The 23,039-nt window shown below is 41.9% G+C and overlaps 1 protein-coding gene across 2 annotated transcripts in view; it reads left to right on the forward strand.

Moving 5' to 3' along the window:
* The window catches only part of rubcnl (rubicon like autophagy enhancer), a 69,260-nt gene that overhangs the window by 18,494 nt on the left and 27,727 nt on the right, over window positions 1–23,039 (forward strand). For both annotated transcript variants that reach the window (XM_078559481.1, XM_078559482.1), the window contains 3 exons: window positions 12,233–12,697; window positions 13,994–14,091; window positions 19,274–19,466. In XM_078559481.1, coding sequence (XP_078415607.1) covers window positions 12,233–12,697; window positions 13,994–14,091; window positions 19,274–19,466 — 756 coding nt within the window. The remainder of the gene's footprint in view (window positions 1–12,232; window positions 12,698–13,993; window positions 14,092–19,273; window positions 19,467–23,039) is intronic.

A 23,039-nucleotide genomic window follows, 5' to 3' on the forward strand; every position in this document is an offset into this window, starting at 1 on the left:
CTGAAGGTGTTGTATCTGAATGCACGCACTATACGAAATAAGATAAATGAGCTTGTGGCGCAGATTGAAATTGGCAGGTATGATGTGCTGAGCATTACGGAGACATGGCTGCAAGGGGATCAGGACTGGGAGCTAAATATCCAAGGATATACATCCTATCGAAAAGATAGGCAGGTTGGCAGAGGGGGTGGGGTTGCTTGTTAGTAAGAAATGAAATTAAATCGATAGCAAGAAATGATGTAGGGTCAGATGATGTAGAATCTGTGTGGGTAGAGTTGAGGAACCGCAAAGGTAAAAAAACCATAATGGGAGTTATGTACAGGCCTCCGAACAGTAGTCAGGATGTGGGGCACAAGATACACCAGGAGATAGAAAAGGCGTGTAAGAAAGGCAAGGTTACAGTGATCATGGGGGATTTCAATATGCAGGTAGACTGGGAAAATCAGGTTGGTAGTGGATCCCAAGAAAAGGAATTTGTGGAATGTCTACGAGATGGCTTTTTGGAGCAGCTTGTGGTGGACTCCACTAGGGAACAGGCAATTCTAGATTTAGTGATGCGTAATGAGGCAGATTTGATAAGGGAGCTTAAGGTGAAGGAACCCTTAGGAGGAAGTGACCACAATATGATAGGATTTACCCTGCAATTTGAGAGGAAAAAGCTGGAATCAGATGTAACGGTATTACAGTTGAATAAAGGCAACTACAGAGGCATGAGGGAGGAGCTGGCCAGAATTGACTGGGAGATGAGCCTAGCAGGAAAGACAGTGGAACAGCAATGGCAGGAGTTTCTGGGAGTAATTTGGGAGACACAGCAAAAATTCATCCCTAGGAAGAAGCAGCATACTAAAGGGAGGACGAGGCAACCATGGCTGACCAGGGAAGTCAGGGACAGCATAAAAGCTAAAGAGAAAGCATACAATGCGGCAAAGAGCAGTGGGAAACCAGGGGATTGGGAAGCCTACAAAGACCAACAGAGGACAACTAAAAAAGAAAATAGGAGGGAGAAGATTAAATATGAGGGTAAACTAGCCAGTAATATAAAAGAAGATTGCAAGAGTTTTTTTAGATATATAAAGGGTAAGAGAGAAGCAAAAGTGGACATTGGGCCACTGGAAAATGACGCTGGAGAAGTAGTAGTAGGGAACAAAGAAATGGCGGAGGAACTGAATAGGTACTTTGCGTCAGTCTTCACAGTGGAAGACACGAGTGACGTCCCCAAAGTTCAAGAGAGTTGGGGGGCAGAGGTGAGTAAGGTGGCCATTATCAAGGAGAAGGTGCTAGGAAAACTGAAAGGTCTGAAGGTGGATAAATCACCTGGACCAGATGGATTACACCCCAGAGTTCTGAAGGAGATAGCTGAAGAGATAGTGGAGGCGTTAGTGGTGATCTTTCAGGAATCACTGGAGTCAGGGAGGGTCCCAGAGGACTGGAAAATCGCTAATGTAACCCCCCTGTTTAAGAAGGGAGTGAGGCAAAAAATGGGAAATTACAGGCTGATTAGCCTGACCTCAGTCGTTGGTAAGATTTTAGAGTCCATTATTAACGATGAGATTTCAGAATACTTGGAAGTGCATGGTAAAATCGGGCAAAGTCAGCATGGTTTCATCAAGGGGAGGTCATGCCTGACAAATCTTTTAGAATTCTTTTGAGGAGGTAACAAGTAGTTTAGACAAAGGAGAGCCAATGGATGTTATCTACTTGGACTTCCAGAAGGCCTTTGACAAGGTGCCGCACAGGAGGCTGCTCAGTAAGATAAGAGCCCATGGTGTTAGAGGCAAGGTACTAGCATGGATAGAAGATTGGCTGTCTGGCAGGAGGCAGAGAGTGGGGCTAAGGGGGTCCTTCTCAGGATGGCGGCCGGTGACTAGTGGAGTTCTGCAGGGGTCAGTGTTGGGACCACAACTTTTCACTTTATACATTAATGATCTAGATGAAGGAACTGAGGGTATCCTGGCTAAGTTTGCAGATGATACAAAGATAGGTGGAGCGACAGGTAGTATTGAGGAGGCGGGGAGGCTAAAGAAGGATTTGGACAGGTTAGGAGAATGGGCAAAGAAGTGGCAGATGGAATACAACGTGGGGAAGTGTGAGGTCATGCACTTTGGTAGGAAGAATAGAGGCATAGACTATTTTCTAAATGGGGAGAGAATTCAGAAATCTGGAGTGCAAAGGGACTTGGGAGTCCTAGTCCAGGATTCTCTTAAGGTTAACTTGCAGGTTGACGTGGTAGTTAGGAAGGCAAATGCAATGTTGGCATTTATTTTGAGAGGACTAGAATATAAAAGCAGGGATGTGCTGCTGAGGCTTTATAAAGCTCCGGTCAGACCACATTTAGAATATTGTGAGCAATTTTGGGTCCCGTATCTCAGGAAGGATGTGCTGGCCCTGGAGAGGGTCCAGAGGAGGTTCACGAGAATGATCCCAGGAATGAAAGGCTTAACATATGAGGAACATTTGAGGACTCTGGGTCTATATTCGATGGAGTTTAGAAGGATGAGGGGGGATCTGATTGAAACTTACAGAATACTGAAAGGCCTGGATAGAGTGGACGTGGGGAAGATGTTTCCATTAGTAGGAGAGACTAGGACCCGAGGGCACAGCCTCAGAGTAAAGGGAAGACCTTTTAGAACAGAGATGAGGAGAAACTTCTTTAGCCAGAGAGTGGTGAATCTATGGAATTCATTGCCACAGAAGGCTGTGGAGGCCAGGTCATTGAGTGTATTTAAGACCGAGATAAATAGGTTCTTGATTGGTAAGGGGATCAAAGGTTACGGGGAGAAGGCGGGAGAATGGGGTTGAGAAACTTATCAGCCATGATTGAATGGCGGAGCAGACTCGATGGGCCGAATGGCCTAATTTCTGCTCCTATGTCTTATGGTCTTATATTCACTGAAATAAAAACATTCTCAGCGTACTTCTATATTCACTGATATTTACTTTAAATTCATTCATGATCCAGGTGATGAAATCTCTCAAGCTGCACTAAAAGTGAAAACAAATCGATGTGACTTATAATTGCTTTGCCTTTGTGATTTCTGACCTCTTACTAACTCTAACTGTAATGTCTTGGGTGTCTTAATTGTCAATGTAATTGGGTAGGATGAGGGAGTTTGTTCAAACTGCAGCCCCCAACTTCTAGCAACCTAATCCTTGAAGCCCTTCAACTCAGCCCTCCGGCTTGCTTGTTTGTTGGGCATGTTTGAATTTTCTGGGATGCTTATGAGCTGCTCTTGGCACTGCTCCCTCATTGCTGCTAAATCCTGACTTAAAACCAGCAATAACTGTTTAAAATTTGCAAGTTGAGAATGTTTAATGGGAGTGTGGCCCATTATGGCGTGCGCACAAACAAAAAGTTTGGGCACCTTTATGTTGGGTTTGATCATTAAAATCAGTTGCCTGTGTATTTTGTAGTGACAAAACAGAATCTTGTCTTGAACTGGGTGATTTTTATATGGACTGTATTTACGATGGGTTTGTTTCTCCATAAATCATTGAAGTTAACGAGCTCTGAATAGGAAATATCCAAAACTTTGCTTTCTCTCTGGAGTGTGCTGACCAGTGGCAGATTCAGAGTTAATGGGGTCCTGTGCGCAACTTTGCTTTTGGCCCCACCCCATCAGGACCCAGCCAAGAAAAGGGGCATGCTCTCTTCCCTCCCCAGCTGAGGCAGTGCAGCACTCCCTCAATACCAATCCTCTGACAATGCAGCAAGTATCGACTCGGCTCCTGGGCCTCCAGTCTCCTTGAAGAGAGCTTGAATCCAGAACTTTCGGACACACAAGTGAGGGAGAAGCGCTCACCATTGAATGGTAAGCAGCTGAAAGGAAGGGAAGGGCTTCCATTTCTATACAGCCTTTTACCATCTCAGGACATTAAAAAGCCCTTCCCAGACAATGAATCTCTTTAGCGAGCTGTCACTATTGTAATGCAGCAACGAATGCATATACAGCAAGATCTCTCAATTAGCAGTGGGTTAAATGCTGGATAGCTTCAGAAAACAGCGATGTAGTAAAGCCATTTCCCCTCAACTGTTGCGCATTCTTCATCTCTACTCTAGGTGCACAACCAGCCTGGAAAAAAAAATCACTGGAGCATTTGTGTTCGCTGTGTCAATTTTGCCTGGCACAGAATTTAAAAAAAAAAATTCATAGGATGTGGTTGTCACTGGCTGGGCCAGCATTTATTGCCCATCCCTAATTGCCCTTGAGAAGGTGGTGGTGAGCTGCCACCTTGAACAGTTGCAGTCCATGTGGTGTAGGCACACCCACATTGCTGTTAGGAAGGATGCTCTAGGATTTTGACCCAGTGACAGTGAAGGAACGGCAATATATTTCCAAGTCAGGATGGTGAGTGCCTTGGAGGGGAACTTCCAGATGGTGGTGTTCCCATCTATCTGTTGCCTTTGTCCTTCTAGATTGTAGTGGTTGTGGGTTTGAAAAGTGCTATCTAAGGAGCCTTGGTGAATTCCTGTTGTGCACCTTGTAGATGATACAGCTGCTGCCACTGTGTATTGGTGGTGGAGGGAGTGAATGTCCGTTGATGGGGTGCCAATCAAGTGGGCTGCTTTGTCCTGGATGGTGTCAAGCTTCTTGTGTTGTGGGAGCTGCGCTCATCCAGGAAAGTGGAGAGTATTCCATCAAACTCCTGGGTTGTGTTTTGTAGATGGTGGACAGGCTTTGGGGAGTCATGAAGTGGATTTGCAGGATTCCTAGCCTCTGACCTTCTCTTGTAGCCACAGTATCTTGATGGCTAGTCCAATTCTATTTCTGGTTAATGGTAACCCCCAGGAAGTTAGGATTCAGTGATGGTAATGCCATTGAATGTCAAGGGGCGATGGTTAGATTCCCTCTTGTTGGAGATGGTCATTGCCTGGCACTTGTGTGGCACGAATGCGTCACTTGTCAGCCCAAGCCTGGATATTGTCTGGGTCTTGCTGAATTTGGACTTGGACTGTTCCAGTATCTGAGGAGTCCCAAATGGTGCTGAACATCGTGCAATCATCAGCGAACATCCCACTTCTGACCTTGTGATGGAAGGAAGCAGCTGAGGATGGTTTGGCTGAGGACATGCCCCTGGGGAACTCCTGCAGTGATGTCCTGGAGCTGAGAGATGACTGACCTCCAACAACCACAACCATCTTCCTTTGTGCTTATAATGATTCCAACCAGTGGAGAGTTTTCCCACTGACTCCAGTTTTGCTAGAGCTCCTTGATGCCACACAGTCAAATGCTGCCTTGATGTCAAGGGAAGTCACTCTCACCTCACCTCGGGAGTTCAGCTCTTTTGTCCATGTTTGAGCCTAGGCTGTAATGAGGTCAGGAGCTGTGTGGCCCTGGTGGAACCCAAACTGGACATCAGTGAGCAGGTTATTGCTAAGCAAGTGCTGCTTGATAGAACTGTTACTTTACTGATGATTGAGAGTTGACTGATGGGGCGGTAATTGGCAGGGTTGGATTTGTCCAGCTTTGTGTACAGGACATAACCTGGGCAATTTTCCACATAGCTGGGTGGATGCCAGTGTTGTAGCTGTACTGGAGCAGCTTGGCTAGGGACGTGGCAAGTTCTGGAGCACAAATCTTCAGTACTATTGCTGGAATATTGTCAGGGCCCATGGCCTTTTGCCATATACAGTGCCTTCAGCTGTTTCTTTATCATGGAGTGGATTGAATTGGCTGAAGACTGGCATCTGTAATGCTGGGGACCTCATGATATAAGCAGATCCTGAGGATACAGTGGTTTAGGACAGTGAGGCTACGATGCTGCCTACTGGTCATAGCCAGTGACTACATCATTACCTGTTTACATGGGGAATTCACATTATCACTGCCCACATTGATATTTGTAGTGATTACAGAATTCTGGGTCTTGTAGTACAGGTCAAGACCCAGTCAAGATTTAGAGCTTTTTCAAAGAGCCTACAAACTTAATCCAGCAGTTTCTCCAGCACCCTGTAAATTTGTCCACTTCAAGTATATAAGTACATGTCAATTTTTTTTTAGCAAGTTCCTATTCTTCAGCCGTCCATTCACAATGCTCTGAAAATAATCATCTCTCCCTCTGGCTTTTGTGCCAATTATTTGAAACTTTTGGTTACTGACAATCCTGCCATAGGGTAAATAAACTTATTTTTCTATCAAACAACATTTTATATAATGTCTATTAATTCACTCCCAAGCCTTTTCTGCACTAAACCTCACATCCCATTACCCTCCTCTTGAGTCATCTGCTCCCCCATTACCCACACCTGCATTCTCCACTCCCCAATTTCCCTCTTGTATTGTGCTCATGTTTGAGATCCAGAGACCGAGATAAATACGATGGCAGGTTCCAGTTGCCCAACTGGTTTCCCTGTTGTGCTGAAATAACTAACTTTTTGACTTCCAGCATATCCACAAACCTTCAACAACAGACTGCCGCCAGCCATTTAACTATTCATGTTTTATTGGGAAGATGCCAAACAATTTAGAGATTACAATCACCTTGCACAAACTTATCAAGCAAACCTGTTCTCTTTACACAAATTTCACTTTCCTTTGCATGACTAGTCATATTTCTGTGTCAGCTCACGGAAGTGACAAATTTCTGTAATTGATCTGACGACTACTACTCGAAGCAATTGTGATTATGCTAGTTTCCCAAAAAAATGATTTGGATAGCTTCAAAGGTAATTGCAGAAGCAAAAATCTGAATCCTAACAATGTACTGAAATAAAGGAAAACGAGTATCCCCTTTACAAATTAATCCCTCTAGTTTATGGTCGCTGTTGGTATTACCGAGTTTACAGGCTTATGTTAAACATAGACTAATCAGGATTGATTGCAGCCAACTGAGTAAATTCACTATAGATGCTGTTAGAACAATTAAGTAAATGCACTTTTTCTATGAAATAATGCGGACTAGAGATGCAAAAAAAAAAAGAAAGGTTGACCACGGAATGTTCTAGTCGGATATATTTCTTGCAGGCTTCGCCCTGCATTTCTTTGTGAACTCAGTATTATAGATGTAGAACACCCATTTCCAATGGTACCTCAGCCTCCAGATTTGAAAGGATACCCTGAATTTTGGGGCCTCGTGCCACCGCATGGTTTGTTTTACAGTAAATCCACCACTGGTGCTGACTGAATCTTTTGTAATGTATTTAGGCGCGAGTGTTATAGTGCAGCACTGCTGTGACACTTGTTTTAGTTGGCCTGGTCAGATACATATCCATTTCCTCTGTCTTGGAGAAGGTCCTCGGACAGAAATTAATGTTTCAATATCCATTTGCTGAAATATGTGCTCCTCCCAAACCTGTACATTTTGACGTAGGATGAAATCAAAGCTCCTGCACGCATTGGGTATTGCCACCAGTTGAGCATGTGTATACCATTGTTGCTATGGAATTCCTCCTATGTTTAAATTGCTGCACCCCATTTAACTTTACAAGGCAGTTTCCGAGGCAGCCCTCAAATATTGTGATATTAGTGCAGGCATCAAGACTCTCACCAGGACCGCATTTTGCCTGATTTCTCAGACTGCTGCAAATACCAAGCCATGCAGTTATTTGCTTCTACCTCTGCTTCCTCTAATTTTGGCCTGGATTCAGTTTGTGTTCTTTTATAAAGATAGGGCGCAGGTGCATTCCAGGTTGTGATTGGTGGCGGAGGTTATGATCTACACTACAGACCTAAGAAAGAGGAGCAGGAATAGGCCTTGTGGCTCCTTGAGTCTGCTACGTCATTCAAGAAGCTCACGCCTAATCTTCTACATCCAACTCCATTTTCCCGTCTAGGATTCGAGTAGTACCCAGAAATCTATTGACCTCTGTGTAATGAGCATCTACAAACCTCTGGGGTAGAGAATTCTAAAAATTCACAACAGTTTGTGAAGAATGTAGACATTCTCTCATCTCAGTCCTATAAGACTGACCCCTTTTATGTCCCCTAGCTCTAGACTCTATCTCCTATCAGGGCAAAATGGCTGTTTTCTCGACACCTATCCTGCCCATTCAGGATCTTGTTTCCATAAGATCACCCCTCATTCTTCTAAACTCCAGAAACATAAACAATTCTACTCCATCTCTCCTCATAGGGTAGCCCTCATCCCAGGAATCAATCTCATGAACTTTCATTGCACCCTCTTCTTTGGGTGAGGAGACCTAAACTCTACACAGTACTCCAGATGTGGTCTCATTAAAGCCGAATAATTACAGCAAGACATTTTTAATCTTGCACAGCAGCCCCCTTGAACAAAAGGCTTGTCAGGAAAATATAATAATTCTCAATGTTATTGGTATTTATTGTAAAATAGTGGTGTGTGAGAGACATAATTTGATTAAAGGCAGCTGGTCTGAAGGCTTTGATGTGGTGCTGGTTCGACTAGTTCAGGGTATCATGTTTCTTTGCCTGGACCTTTTAAAATCTCTGTCTTACTGTTGCCTTAATGAAAGTGTAATTGGGAGTTAGGTTGATTAGGGGATTTGGAAGTTATCATAGTAATTTGTAGATGTATGTATGCATTTAAAATCATTTCTTCTATTAATAAAGCTTTAATTTAGTTTTGTAAGAAATCTAAGACTTGAATTCACTTACTGAATTCAAGGCATACATCTCAAAATTTATACAAATTACAAAACAAGTTGTGGCAGCTGTTTCAAGTTTCCCATTGGGATTTATTTTCTTCCTAACTTCTAACCTAAAAAAGAAGTGTTTTTTGTCCATTAACTAATCCTCGATCCATGTTATATATTGCCCCAAATCTTGTGCAATAACCTCTTGTGTGGTACCTTGTGCCCTTTTGAAAATTTAAATGCGTCCATTGGTTTCTCCCTTAGCTACCCTACTAGTTTACACCCTTGAAACTAATAATAGATTTGCTAAACATGATTCCCCTTTTCATAAATACCTAATATAATTTTCAAGTTCCCTCTTGCCACTTCCTTAATGGATTCTAACATTTTGTCCTACTAAAGGCTAACCGGCCTATGGTTCCCTGTTTTCTTTCTCATTCCTTTCCTTGAACAGTTGAGTTACATTTTTCTACCTTCAAATCAAGGGAATGCTGAAAAATCAAAATCAATGAATTAACCATCTCTGTAGTCATTGCTCTTAAATCCAAGAGTTGTTGGCTTTAATCCTAATAATTGCTCCTACCCTTTTTTTTTTAATATTACTTTGAACTCTTTGCTCATTAGACCCTTGGTTCCCACAATTTCTGGTATGCTTTATGTATCTCCTGTGAGGACATACAAAATATTTGTTTAACGTCTCTGTCACTTCTTGCACTTCCTTATTTTTCTTTCTTTCTCTCTCCCCCCCACCTCCCTCTCGCCTCTCCCTCTCTTTTTTCCCCCCTCCTCCTCCTGCAATTCTCATACTATTTTCTTTCTCTAAATGTCTTGGTCATATGAATATAAAACATTTGAATTAGGAGCAGGCCATTTGGCCCCTTGAGCCTGCTCCACCATTTGATGAAATTGTGACTTTTCTGTGTACCCCCTACTTGACTCCTTTCTAACTGTGTTAAAAATATTCAAGGATTTAGCCTCTGCTGCTCTCTGGGGAAGAGAATTCCACAGATGAATGACTGAGAAAAATTCTCTTCAACTCCACCTTAAATAGGTGATCCTTTATTTTTAACTGTGTCTCCTAGTTTTAGTCTCTCCCGCAAGGGGAAACATTCCCTTGGCATTCACTGTGTCAAGTCCCCTCAGGATCTTGTGCTTAGGGTTGCCTCTCATTCTTCTAAACTCCAATAGATGCAAGCCCAACCTTTCCCATAAGGTAACCCCTTCCTCCCAGGAATCGGTCAAGTCGGCCATCTCTGCACTGTTAATGCAATAACATCCTTAAATATGCAGATCAAAACTCTACATGGCACTCTAGATGTGGTCTCACCAGTGCCCTGTACAACCGTAGCAAAACTCCCCTATATTCTATTCCCCTTGCAATAAACAACAACATTCCATTTGCCTTCCAAATCACTTGCTGTACCTGCACACTAACTTTTCCTGATTCATGTACCAGGACACCCAGATCCCTCTACCTCCAAGTTCTGCAATTTGTCTCTCTTTAAATATGCTGCTTTTCTATTCTTCCTGCCGAAGTGGACGAGTTTACATTTTCCCACATTATACTCCATCTGCCAATTTTGTCCATTCGCTTAATGAGTCTCTAAAGGGATATTGATGGATTATGTCCTCTTCACAACTTGCTTTCCTACTTTGTGTCATCAGCAAATTTAGCTATTTTGTTACCCCCTACACCTTGAGTTCTTATTTTGTGTAGTAACCTTTGATGTAACACCTTGTCAGATGTCTTTTGGAAATCCAAGTACACCACATCTACACGTTCCCTTTTACCCACCTTGCTTCTTACTTCCTCAAAGAACTCTAACAAATTAGTCAAACACTATTTCCCTTTAACAAAATCAGGTTGACTCTGCCTAATAGCAATAAGGTTTTTTTAAGTGCCCTGCTATTAACCACCTCAATAGATTCTTTGAAAATAGAGCATTTTCCCTCTATCAGATGTTAGGCTAATTGGCCTGTAGTTTGCTGCTTTTTAAATAAAAACCCCTCCCAATGACATTACTCTTGGTAACACTGTAAACCTTTTAATACAGCGATAGTGAGCAAGGTTAAGGATTGATCACCAGTGGAGCTTTCAACCCCTTGAAGGCATTTTTTATTTGTTAAATTCCTGTCACTGATTATTGACTGTCATACCTTGTAATCTAATTTACTTCAGCTCACCGCCCATATCTCTCTAATTAGCTTTGTCTAAATGTAAGGTTTTGGGTCACATTCAATTTATATATTAAGTTATCACATTAGGCCCATTGTTTCCTTCCTAGATGTTCTTTTTACCATAACTTCCCTGTGTCATACTCTAGATCTCAAATGGCCTGTTCCCTAGTTGGTTCCTTGACACATTTGTTATAGGAAACTATCTCAAATGCAATCCATTAACATACAAGTTACTTTGCCAATTTTGGTTTTCCCATTCTGAGATTAAATGCCCCATGATTATTACATCACTCTAACTTCTGAATTGGACTCTGGCCAAAACTGCGGCCATAAACTGCTCTCACTTGTGTTTTCTGCCCTTTTATTTCTTGGCTCCACCCAAAATAATTCTGTACCCTAATTTATTTCCCCCAGTGTGGAGGGTGGGTGCTGAGATCCTTTCTTACAACTGTCTTTATCTCTTCCTTTGTTTATCAGGACCCATCCATATTAGTTGCTACTGCCCATTGTTAAACTCTGTCCCTACCTGTTGCACTCGTGATTGTACTCTACACCTTAAATTTTTCTTTCTTGTAAATTTCCCCTTGCTTGAACCCCACACTGTCCCAGTCCTTGTTTTAAAGTCCTATTTTCCATTTTAATTCCTCAATTCACCAGGACACTGATCTCATCCTGGTTTAATGATGTTTGACCCAATTGAACAGTTCCTTCTCCAATACTGGTGCCAGAATGTAGTCCCCTATGTGAAGTGCTTCCTGTACTGACATGTAACTATATGTAGAATCATTTTAAGGTGATTGAGCTGGAGTTGGAGAGATGACCAAAGGCATAATGAAAGAAATGGGCTTTGAGGAAGCATTTAAGGATGGAGAGAAGTTTACCATGGTGTAGGAGATTCTGGAGAGTCATAGTGCAGAGGAGGTGGTGAAGTCTTCAACCATTGGTGTAGTGTGGAAGGGCAGAAGATGGATGGCAGTTCTAACCCTGAATAACTTGAGGTAACAAGTCCAGGAATTGAGCTGCCCAAGGTTGCAGATGTACCTTTTTTTTTAAACAGGGTAAGGATGAAGATTTTGAAATTGAACTGAGAGCCAGTAAAGGATACGAAGCATTGAGGTGATGAGCGAGACTTGATATGGGATACGTGGACAACGAAGACTTGGGTAGCTTCAGAGCAAGATTTTGGGAAGTTGAGCCCTTTAATGGGCATGAGTGTGAGGTAGAAGCAAAGACAGCTAGAATAGATCCGGAAAAAGATAGTCTTGTTTAAGATTAAAGTTGTCCTCTGAAGTGCAGCAGACAAGTGAGATTGTATTGTTCAGTTCACTTGGAACTCCTCACCAGAAAGAGCTGGTGATGAAAGAGGAATTTGAGGTACCCTTGTATAATGGGACATGTTGAACAAATTTGTACTGTTTCTCCTTCATTCTCTTAACCAAATATCTATTCACTGAATTCTGCTGGTGGTTGTTTCAGCTGACCCTTGTTTCTGTTTTATTGTGCCAGATGAATATTCCACACCAGCCGTGATGGGCCAAACAGCAGTGAGTTCAGGACGGTGCTCAAACAATCCAGAAGCCATTAAAGAGATCCTGATCTCTGTGTTGGAAACCTTTGATGGCTTCAAACCGCCTTCTACAGAGAACTATACGGCGAACACAAGGCTTTCTTCATTGACTGTGTTCCAAGATAGAGATGCAAAGAAGATTTGGGACAGTCACAGTGAAGATAATGATCAGCAGCAAGGTGTTGGGATTCCGATGACAGCCTCCAAAGATGGTTCATGCAGCAGCAACTTATCGCTGTCTTTCTCACCTGAAAAGCCCTCTAGCCTAGTATTTAATCCCTTCAGTAAACTCTTCCCCTCTGTAGCTTCCAGGTGCTTGAGTGTCACTGGGGTTCCACCTGTGGTGTCTAAGGTCAATTCATCATATTATGAACGCTCTCAATCTGATCCAAGCATCCATTCAGGTAAAAGAAGTTAATGTGAACGATACCAAATGGCAGGTTGTCCCTTTTTTAGAATAAGATTTTCAATTGGCATAGAGGGTAAAATATGATTAGCAGCATAATGCAGTTGGACTGAATGGCTCATTCAATAATTTTATGCGGTAATGTTTAATTTTCTTGTATTGTTTTTCTTTCTCTACAGCATTGCACTGAGATTTGTCATTTATTCTTGATCGTTGGTGGTTATTCCTTTCATATTTCATTTTATAATATGACCCTCGTGTTTCACTTTATAATATGACCCTCCATGTATGACACTTTCTGAACTGCATTCAATGTTTTCCCAAGGTACGATGAGCCTATGCAGGCATTTCGTTAAATCCCATCACTAGTAGACATTTGGTCAATCAACAACTGAATTTCCCATGAAGTAACGTTTAAGATTGTGGTATTAATTCCCTTTATTAAACAGCACTTTATTTTAATAAAAGTGCTGCTAAGCAATTGCCTTACTTACAAAGGTTTAACAGGTTAATGCTGTAATAAAACTGCCACACTTTGAATAGTTAAGAGCACCAAACTATTTGGATGAATTCACCACTTCATTAGGTTGCACAGCAATTTGCATTAGTTGTGTCGTCTCAGCATAACACGGCTGCAAGGACAGTAATATCCAGTTCTCAAATATTAGTTTCCATTCACCTGGCATCACTGTTCCCTACAGGTGGGTCACTCATACCAAGGGAGCAGCCAATGGATGGCCTTCATTTTGAGTTTTTTTAGTGTTTTTATGAAGCCAGCAGTATTATAATCACCTATAATAAACACAGGAAACGCTGGAGAAACTCAACAAGTCTGGCAGCATTGGTGGGGAGAGAAAGAATTAACGTTTCGAGTCAGTATAACTTTTTTTGGAGCTAAGTTAATGAACCATCTATTCTAAGCCTGCAGATAACTTAAGGTAAAACTCTTTTTTTGGGAGGGAGCTGTAGTGAGGATTGGAAGAATTTGTATCTACTTGGACCTCTGCACCAGTTTCAAATTTCAACTATTGTAAGTGACACAGAAGTGAAGCACTTTCACACTTTCTGATTAGTGTTTGGATGTGGGTACCAGGGAAACTGGCAGTTTATGCACTGGGCATAATTGTGGGCACAGCTGCCTTATAAACGGAATTATGTTGGGATGTCATCTGAAATTGCAACTTGTCTGTTGCATTTTTAAGGTGGTTCGGGCAAACCATTTGCTTAATTTGCCTTCAATTTCTCCCCTTCCCCATTTTGCAATTTAATTTAAGATGTCATTGTCTTTCCACAGAGAAAGCACGGTGTTGCCTGAATAACAGACCAGAAACTATTGTGTATACAAGTTATCTCTCCAATCCTAGTTTCAGTGCAAGCAGGGCTCAGGAAAGGGTAAGATATATTCCACAACACTGGTTTGATCTTAATTCCACTTTCACAAGATTTATCTTGTTGTTTGTTTAACCAGCCCCCTCTGCCTTTGAAACCTTTGCTTTCGTGCAATTGAGTTGGTTTTATTTGGGATACCTGTGTCAATCTGACATGCTACTCAAGGAGTGTTGATGAAAGGAATGCAAGCAATATGTTGATTTATATAAATGATAGAGTTCACAATTGATTAGTCTGTTAAAATTGTAGATACTGTATTTCACTAACATTGTGATCTGTACTGGGGGCTTCCTTTTTTTTTACTGCGGACATGCTGTTGAGGAATGTGTAACCCATGATTGCAAGAGGACATGAAGGTTGCCTTCATGGGTAAAGGAAGTTCTATATGAAGTATATATTGGTGGGAAGGGGGGGGTGCAGGAAGGAAAGTCATAGCAAATGGGCTTCTCGGATTTACATATCAGGAATGTGATATAAATGCAAACAAGTGATTTTAAATTTGTTGAAGGTATCAATTGGACTCATGTTTGAATATTGCCTGCAGTTCTAATGGCATATGAAAAGAGAACAGTGAAGATTTACTAGAATGACACCGACTAGTTGGGAAAGACTCAAAACAAATAAGGGGTGTAGATGCAGGATTATCACTAAGTGAGCAATTCTTAGCGTATTTTTTTTTCCCCTTTTTTGGGGAATAGTGGGGTGGTGGTGGTGGAAGGATTCCCTGGCTGGCAACAGCCCATTGAACTCTGTCATGAATGCTCCTTCCACGGCCAACAAGTTTGACATGGGACTTAAACCCAGAGTTTCTGGTCCAGAAGTAAGGACACTACCACAAGAACTCCTCCTTTTAATAGAAAATAAAAGCTTTTTTCATTGGAACAGAAATTATATGATGGGTCCAATAGGGGTTTTTAAATATTATCAAGTTTTTTGATGTGGGATGGAGGGAGAAGGTCACTGGATGGTTTCTATTTTTTTTCATCTATAATTCTAAAGGTTGTGTAGTTGGCTAATCAAATGTGGACGCAAGATTACCACTGAAGGAGCAAAAAGAGAAGTAGGATTCTTTGAGTCACTAGAATATGGAACAGCTGACAACTGAAGCTGAAACTAAAATGAAGAATTGTCTAAGTTTCAAATGATCAAGAAGGACTGAAATAATCTGTGGGTTCTTTCTGGAAAGACTGAAGTTACCTGTTTTTTAAAATCATGAAGTTTGGGGTCGATGTAGAGCAACCGTTTTCATTTGTGATTGAATCCAAAACTGAGGGGACATGAATGAGTCACTTGAGTTCAAGAGCGGTTTCTTTAAATAGTGAGAATGTGGAACTCACTACCATACTGAGTAGTTGTGGAAAATTGAGCTGCATTTGAGGGGAAACATGAAGAAAGGAAAAAGCTAAAAGCTACTGCGGATGCTGGAAATCCAAAACAAAAACAGAATTACCTGGAAAAACTCAGCAGGTCTGGCAGCATCGGCGGAGAAGAAATCAGTTAACGTTTCGAGCCTTCATGGCCCTTCGGCAGAACTGAAGCATAGTTAGGAGAAGGGAGAAATATAAACTGGTTTAAGGTGGGGGGGAAGAGAGAAGTTGAGGGTGTGGTGATTGTGGTGGAGATAAGCCATGATAGGAGCAGATAATCAAAAGATGTCACAGACAAAAGGATCAAAGAGGTGTTGAAGGTGGTGATATTTGTCTAAGAAAAGTGCTAATTAAGAATGGGAGACAGGATACTCAAAGTACAGCTCTAGTGGGGGTGGGGTGGACAGACTAACAAGGTTTTAGTTTTAGATTTAAAAATAATGGAAATAGGTGGGGAAAGAAGAATCTATATAAATTATTGAAAAAAAAGGGGGGCGGGGAGAAACGGGGTGGGGATGGGGGGAGGGGGAGTTTAAGATCTAAAGTTGTTGAATTCAATATTCAGCCCGGAAGGCTGTAAAGTGCCTAGTCGGAAGATGAGGTGCTGTTCCTCCAGTTTGCGTTGGGCTTCACTGGAACAATGCAGCAAGCCAAGGACAGACATGTGGGCGAGAGAACAGGGTGGAGTGTTAAAATGGCAAGCGACAGGGAGGTTTGGGTCTTTCTTGCGGACAGACCGCAGGTGTTCTGCAAAACGGTCGCCCAGTTTGCGTTTGGTCTCTCCAATGTAGAGGAGACCGCATTGGGAGCAACGAATGCAGTAGACTAAGTTAGGGGAAATGCAAGTGAAATGCTGCTTCACTTGAAAGGAGTGTTTGGGCCCTTGGACGGTGAGGAGAGAGGAAGTGAAGGGGCAGGTGTTGCATCTTCTGCGTGGGCATGGGGAGGTGCCATAAGTGGGGGTTGAGGAGTAGGGGGTGATGGAGGAGTGGACCAGGGTGTCCCGGAGGGAACGATCCCTATGGAATGCCGTCAGGGGGGGTGAAGGGAAGATGTGTTTGGTGGTGGCATCATGCTGGAGTTGGCGGAAATGGCGGAGGATGACCCTTTGAATGCGGAGGCTGGTGGGGCGATAAGTGAGGACAAGAAAGGAATGTTAATTGGGTATTATGACAGCTGATGGTAAAGGCTGAGTTGTCATGAAGCTATTAATGTATATAATATTATTGGAAAATATTTTTCTTTTTGAAATAAAAGTTTAGCCTGTGGGTGTGTCTTAATTGGATTAAAGCCAGCTAGTCTTGGTGCTTTGTGTGCTAGTTTTGAGATGTGTGCTAGTTTTGAGATGTAAGAGAGGTAGAGTGTGTTTGTATTTTTTTTTGAATAGAGCATTCAAGATGTGGGGTGAAATCTGGTAATGTTTATATTACTAACTAAATTGGTACTATGAAATGGGTTTTAGTTAGAGGCTGGTGATACAATGAGAATTTACATTTGTGCTAGTTATAACTTCAGTTTTGTATGTACAGAGCAGAGGCATGTAACATCAAAGCAGCTGTAAGCCTACAACTGTTTCCACAGGATCCAAAATGAAAGGAACCTCATTTTGAATTTGTAAGGCGAAAATGCTTTGCCTGGTGTCTGGTTAAACTGGTGATCTGATTCCTGAATTTATTGTTACATCTGAAACATAACACTTAAAATTCAAAACCTGCATCTCAAAACATACAAATTGTAAGGGGTATGACAGTTGTTTCAAGATTCCCTCTGGGATTTGAACAACTGTTAGACAGACTTTTGGTAAAGCTGAGTTATTTAAAAATCCTAGAGGGAAACTTTAAACAACTTTCATAACCCTTTACAATTTGTCTGTTTTGAGATGCAGGTTTTGAATTCAGTAGTAATAAGACCACAGAGTCTTGGTTAACATTTATTAATACTAGAGAGATTGTAAACATGTCTACAAAATTACTATAAGAACTACAAAAATCTCCTAATTAACCTGACACCCCTGGTAAGGCAACAGTAAAACTCAGATTTAACAGATCTCTAGCAAAGTACACCTTGGACAGTCTCATTCAAAATGAGTTTCTTTCAGCTCTGGGTCCTTGCAGACAGACTGAGGTTTAAGGCTGGAGGCTTCTCACACTTGTAAGGTAGAGGCATTTTAAGATCCAACATACAATCTCCTTTTATATATATGTTTCTCTTTAAATGTAAATTTTCCATTCTATCACTAGTCTTTAACTTTACATCTTCTAACAATAACATCCTTTCATCCCACCAGTTTTATTAGTAAGCTGAAAAAATTGCTTGGCACCTTCTAGCTAGGTGTAAGATTTCACCTGCAGTCTAGAATGGTTTCTTTTAACAAATGCATGTTCACACTTCTATTCTCCTTACATTTATCTAATTAACATATCAAAACTACCATACATCAAAGCACCCAGACTACCTGGGTTTAATCCAAATAAGACAAGAGTTCTAGTGGGGTCAGTGTCTACTTATGATATTGGAAGTTATTTTTATCATCGTGACATTGGGTGAGCTGCAGGAAGAGGCTTGTGTGGAGCATTAACACTGGAATTGGCCTGTTTCTGTGTTAAGTAGGAAATATCAAGGGACACTGGGGAAGTGAAATGGGAGGAGAGAAGATGGCTTCAGTTGGAAGGAACAGGGAGGAAGATTTCAGGAGTTGGACCAGTTTTTTTTAAAAAAAAGCTTGCACATGATGGATTTCCCCAGTTCCACATGTACCTTTGTCACTTGCTCAGATTCCTAAAGACACTTTTTTTGTGGTTGAGTTGCATCACATCTGTCATTTACAGCAGCAGAGATGCATCTCAATCAGGCAAACTGTTCTGTCCTTTTTTGTTTTTAAGACATGGCAAGCAAGTCTATGTGTCATGGCCTTGGTAGTCCCCAGGATTAGTCTAAAAAGGCAGCAATGGGGATGTCTGAAATACCTGAGAGTTTGATGAAGGTTCTGTTAGGACTGGGCAGAAGTCTGAGTGGTACAACATGCTCAGGACTTGACTTGCAGCTTGCTCTTTTGAAATGGTGCTGATCGAAGTTGTGTGTGCAATAGTTTTAAAAAGTAATGTGCTTAAATAAGATTAAATATGCATTTAATGAAAAATGCACTTTCTCACAAAAAGTTACTTTTTTTTGAAGACCCTTTTTTAATTTAAAAAAAAAAAAAAATTTCTTGTGAGAACGCATTAATCTAATTGATTCAGTGTTGGCAGATTGCTGAATTTTAATCTTGCCCTTGAGCACTTTCTACAATTTGCCCTCGGTGACAGGGGTAAGACTACTTGGTTCCTTGTTTTGCTATTCCAGGCTGGTGTGGTATGGCATGTCAGTCCCAGCCACCATTATCATGTATTCATGTGACCATTTCTTCCCTGTATTTGTAAGAAAGTCCCTGAGAACTGGAGCTGCTCTTCCTCTTATGATGTGAGAATAGGCACTTCCTTCATATTGAGGTAGAGGATGGCATAACCCCTAACATTTGCTGTAACACAGTATATGATATTTTGTAAATGTCCATTAAAGGGTAGAAAGGTGTACTTAATGCTGATTCCATTTCAGGGACTCGGTGGTAAGTCCTTCCTTCGCCTATCTTTCCACTTGACCACCATTTTAAAAAGTTACACTAGCAATGCCTTTTATTATGGGGGTGGATGGGAGGGAGAGAGGAGGGCGGAAGGTGATGTTGGGGTGGTAGGGTTAAGGATGAAGGGCATTTCTGTTTTAGGCTCATTAATAGACTCAGCCTCTCATGAATCCAGTAAAGTTGCTGCTTCTGTTTACAGGAGAACACACACCTTGTTGTTGCTGATATGGTAATCGCTGCACTAGAGAACGTGAAAAGCAATATGTATGAAGAAGCAGAGCTTGTGGAAGATAGCCTGACCGTTATCCACACACCAGTAGATGACATGGGCACTTTTATTAAGAAGGAGGCACATTCTGACTCCGTGAACTCTGTTGACAGTGGTTACGAATGTAAGTGCGGAGCTGCCTTGTGCTGCTTATTGCTTGAATCAAAACAGACTATTGTTGATACAAATTGTAGAAACAATGACAATTTTTTCATGGCACTTGAATTATGCACACGATGAAGAAACGGAATGCCACTTGGTTTTTAAGCACAATTTACAGTGCAAAATTAACTTGTCTTGGGAATCCTTACAGCACATTGGGAATCCTATCCCCTCCTTCCCAGAATGGGTTTAAGACCTCCTGTGGTAGAGCAAAATAAATATTTGAAGATCTGCTGTACTTGTAGTTTATTTGTATAAGGTGGTAAATACTATTTATTTAATTGATTTTTCACTGGTCAATCTCAGCACAAAAATGCTTATGAAATAAACTGAGAGCGGGAAATCTATCTTGATAACAAAAACAGAATTACCTGGAAAAACTCAGCAGGTCTGGCAGCATCGGCGGAGAAGAAAAGAGTTGACGTTTCGAGTCCTCGTGACCCTTCAGCAGAACAGTTCTGCTGAAGGGTCATGAGGACTCGAAACGACAACTCTTTTCTTCTCCGCCGATGCTGCCAGACCTGCTGAGTTTTTCCAGGTAATTCTGTTTTTGTTTTGAATTTCCAGCATCCGCAGTAATTTTTTGTTTTAATCTATCTTGATGTTCAAACTGGGATCTATTCTAGTGACTATCCACTTTCCAACAAACTCTCTGCCTCTCTCCCAGTGAGGATTGAGACCTTAACTGGACATGGAATTTTAACTGATCCCATGGCTAAATCTTGTCTGTCTCAACTAGTTTATTATTGATTCCCTGGGCTTGTTCTGAATCTCCACAACTTTGAATTTAGTATCTTTTCATGTGGAGCTTTTTTGTCACGGGGATTACCTCAATCCATTTGGGTTGTCACTCCTGCATGTTTTACCTTTTAAAGATTCTATTTGGCTTTCACCCTAAATATTGTTGAATATGTTCTCTTAATTTATTTCCTTTTATTTCCTTTTCATGTCCTCGTTTGTTCATTTCAGAATTACGCACTAGAATCCAGTTCTTGGATATTTGATTCCTGAATCATGTTCAACTTTATCATTTGAGGTGACTGACCCCCAGGGGACACTACAATTTGCAGTTCCTGGGTCATTATTGATGGACAAGATGAATGTTGCTGCTTGTGATTTTTTTTCCTTGACTCACTTGATCAAGAAGCAGTCATGCATTACCTCTGCCAGCTCTGACTAATCTACTTCATATTCCCAGTTTATAGTTGGGTTATTGTGAAGTTCCCACAAGAGCAGTGGGAAGCCAGGGGATTGGGAAGCCTACAAAGACCAACAAAGGACAACTAAAAAAGAAATAAGGAGGGAGTAGATTAAATATGAGGGTAAACTAGCCAGTAATATAAAAGAAGATTGCAAGAGTTTTTTTTTTAGATATATAAAGGGTAAGAGAGAGGCAAAAGTGGACATTGGGCCACTGGAAAGTTACGCTGGAGAAGTGGTAGTGGGGAACAAAGAAATGGCAGAGGAACTGATAGGTACTTTGCGTCAGTCTTCACAGTGGAAGACCTGAGTAACATCCCCAAAGTTCAAGAGAGTCGGGGGGGCAGAGGTGAGTATGGTGGCCATTACCAAGGAGAAGGTGCTAGGAAAACTGAAAGGTCTGAAGGTGGATAAATCACCTGGACCAGATGGATTACACCCCAGATTTCTGAGATAGCTGAAGAGATAGTGGAGGCGTTAGTGGTGATCTTTTCAGGAATCACTGGAGTCAGGGAGGGTCCCAGAGGACTGGAAAATCGCTAATGTAACCCCCTTGTTTAAGAAGGGAGCAAGGCAAAAGACGGGAAATTACAGGCCGATTAGCCTGACCTCGGTCGTTGGTAAGATTTTTGAGTCCATTATTAAGGATGAGATTTCAGAATGCTTGGAAGTGCATGGTAAAATAGGGCAAAGTCAGCATGGTTTCATCAAGGAGATGTCATGCTTGACAAATCTGTTAGAATTCTTTGAGGAGGTAACGAGTAGGTTAAACAAAGGAGAGCTAATGGATGTTATCTACTTGGGCTTCCAGAAGGCCTTTGACAAGGTGCCGCACAGGAGGCTGCTCAGTAAGATAAGAGCCCATGGTGTTAGAGGCAAGGTACTAGCATGGATAGAAGATTGGCTGTCTGGCAGGAGGCAGAGAGTGGGGATAAGGGGGTCCTTCTCAGGATGGCGGCCGGTGACTAGTGGAGTTCCGCAAGGGTCAGTGTTGGGACCACAACTTTTCACTTTTATACATTAATGATCTAGATGAAGGAACTGAGGGCATCCTGGCTAAGTTTGCAGATGATACAAAGATAGGTGGAGGGACAGGTAGTATTGAGGAGGCGGGGAGGCTGCAGAAGGATTTGGACAGGTTAGGAGAATGGGCAGGGAAGTGGCAAATGGAACATAACGTGGGGAAGTCTGGGGTCATGCACTTTGTTAGGAAGAATTGAGGCATAGACTATTTTCTAAATGGGGAGAGAATTCAGAAGTCTGGAGTGCAAAGGGACTTGGGAGTCCTAGTCCAGGATTCTCTTAAGGTTAACTTGCAGGTTGAGTCGGTAGTTAGGAAGGCAAATGCAATGTTGGCATTTATTTTGAGAGGACTAGAATATAAAAGCAGGGATGTGTTGCTGAGGCTTTATAAGGCTCTGGTCAGACCACGTTTAGAATATTGTGAGCAATTTTGGGCCCCGTATCTCAGGAGGAACGTGCTGGCCCTGGAGACGGTCCAGAGGAGGTTCACGAGAATGGTCCCAGGAATGAAAGGCTTAACGTATGAGGAACATTTGAGGACTCTGAGTCTATACTCGATGGAGTTTAGAAGGATGAGGGGGGATCTGATTGAAACTTACAGAATACTGAAAGGCCTGGATAGAGTGGACGTGGGGAAGAATTTTCCATTAGTAGGAGAGACTAGGTCCCGAGGGCACAGCCTCAGAGTAAAGGGAAGACCTTTTAGAACAGAGATGAGGAGAAACTTCTTTAGCCAGAGAGTGGTGAATCTATGGAATTCATTGCCACCGAAGGCTGTTGGGGCCAGGTCATTGAGTGTATTTAAGACCGAGATAGATAGGCTCTTGATTGGTAAGGGGATCAAAGGTTACGGGGAGAAGGCGGGAGAATGGGGTTGAGAAACTTATCAGCCATGATTGAATGGCGGAGCAGATTCGATGGGCCGAATGGCCTAATTTCTGCTCCTATGTCTTATGGTCTTCCCCATTAAATAGTTTTCCTGTTATCTCATAACCTTCTGATCCCTGGAGAAAATGCAGTGCAATCTCCAGCATCTAACCTCCCCCAACCCCTACAGCCACCTATGTGACAGCTTTGACTTAATATTTGTACCTACTCCAAAATCATTTTTGTAGCTTTCTACCTCCCACTGAATCAATTCTTTTACCTCCTTGTAATCCCTGATCTACAGGCCTCCACTGTTGTCTGCACATTATTTAAACACTCTATATCTGAATGTTGTATTCATTTCCATGCTCCTGATAAACCCATCAGTTCCGTCATGTCAAGACAACATCTCAATTTTGTATGGTTCGAGCACTTAAGTTTGTCG

The sequence above is a fragment of the Cetorhinus maximus genome, chromosome 16 (assembly GCF_964194155.1).
Source record: "Cetorhinus maximus chromosome 16, sCetMax3.hap1.1, whole genome shotgun sequence".
Classification (NCBI taxonomy): domain Eukaryota; kingdom Metazoa; phylum Chordata; class Chondrichthyes; order Lamniformes; family Cetorhinidae; genus Cetorhinus; species Cetorhinus maximus.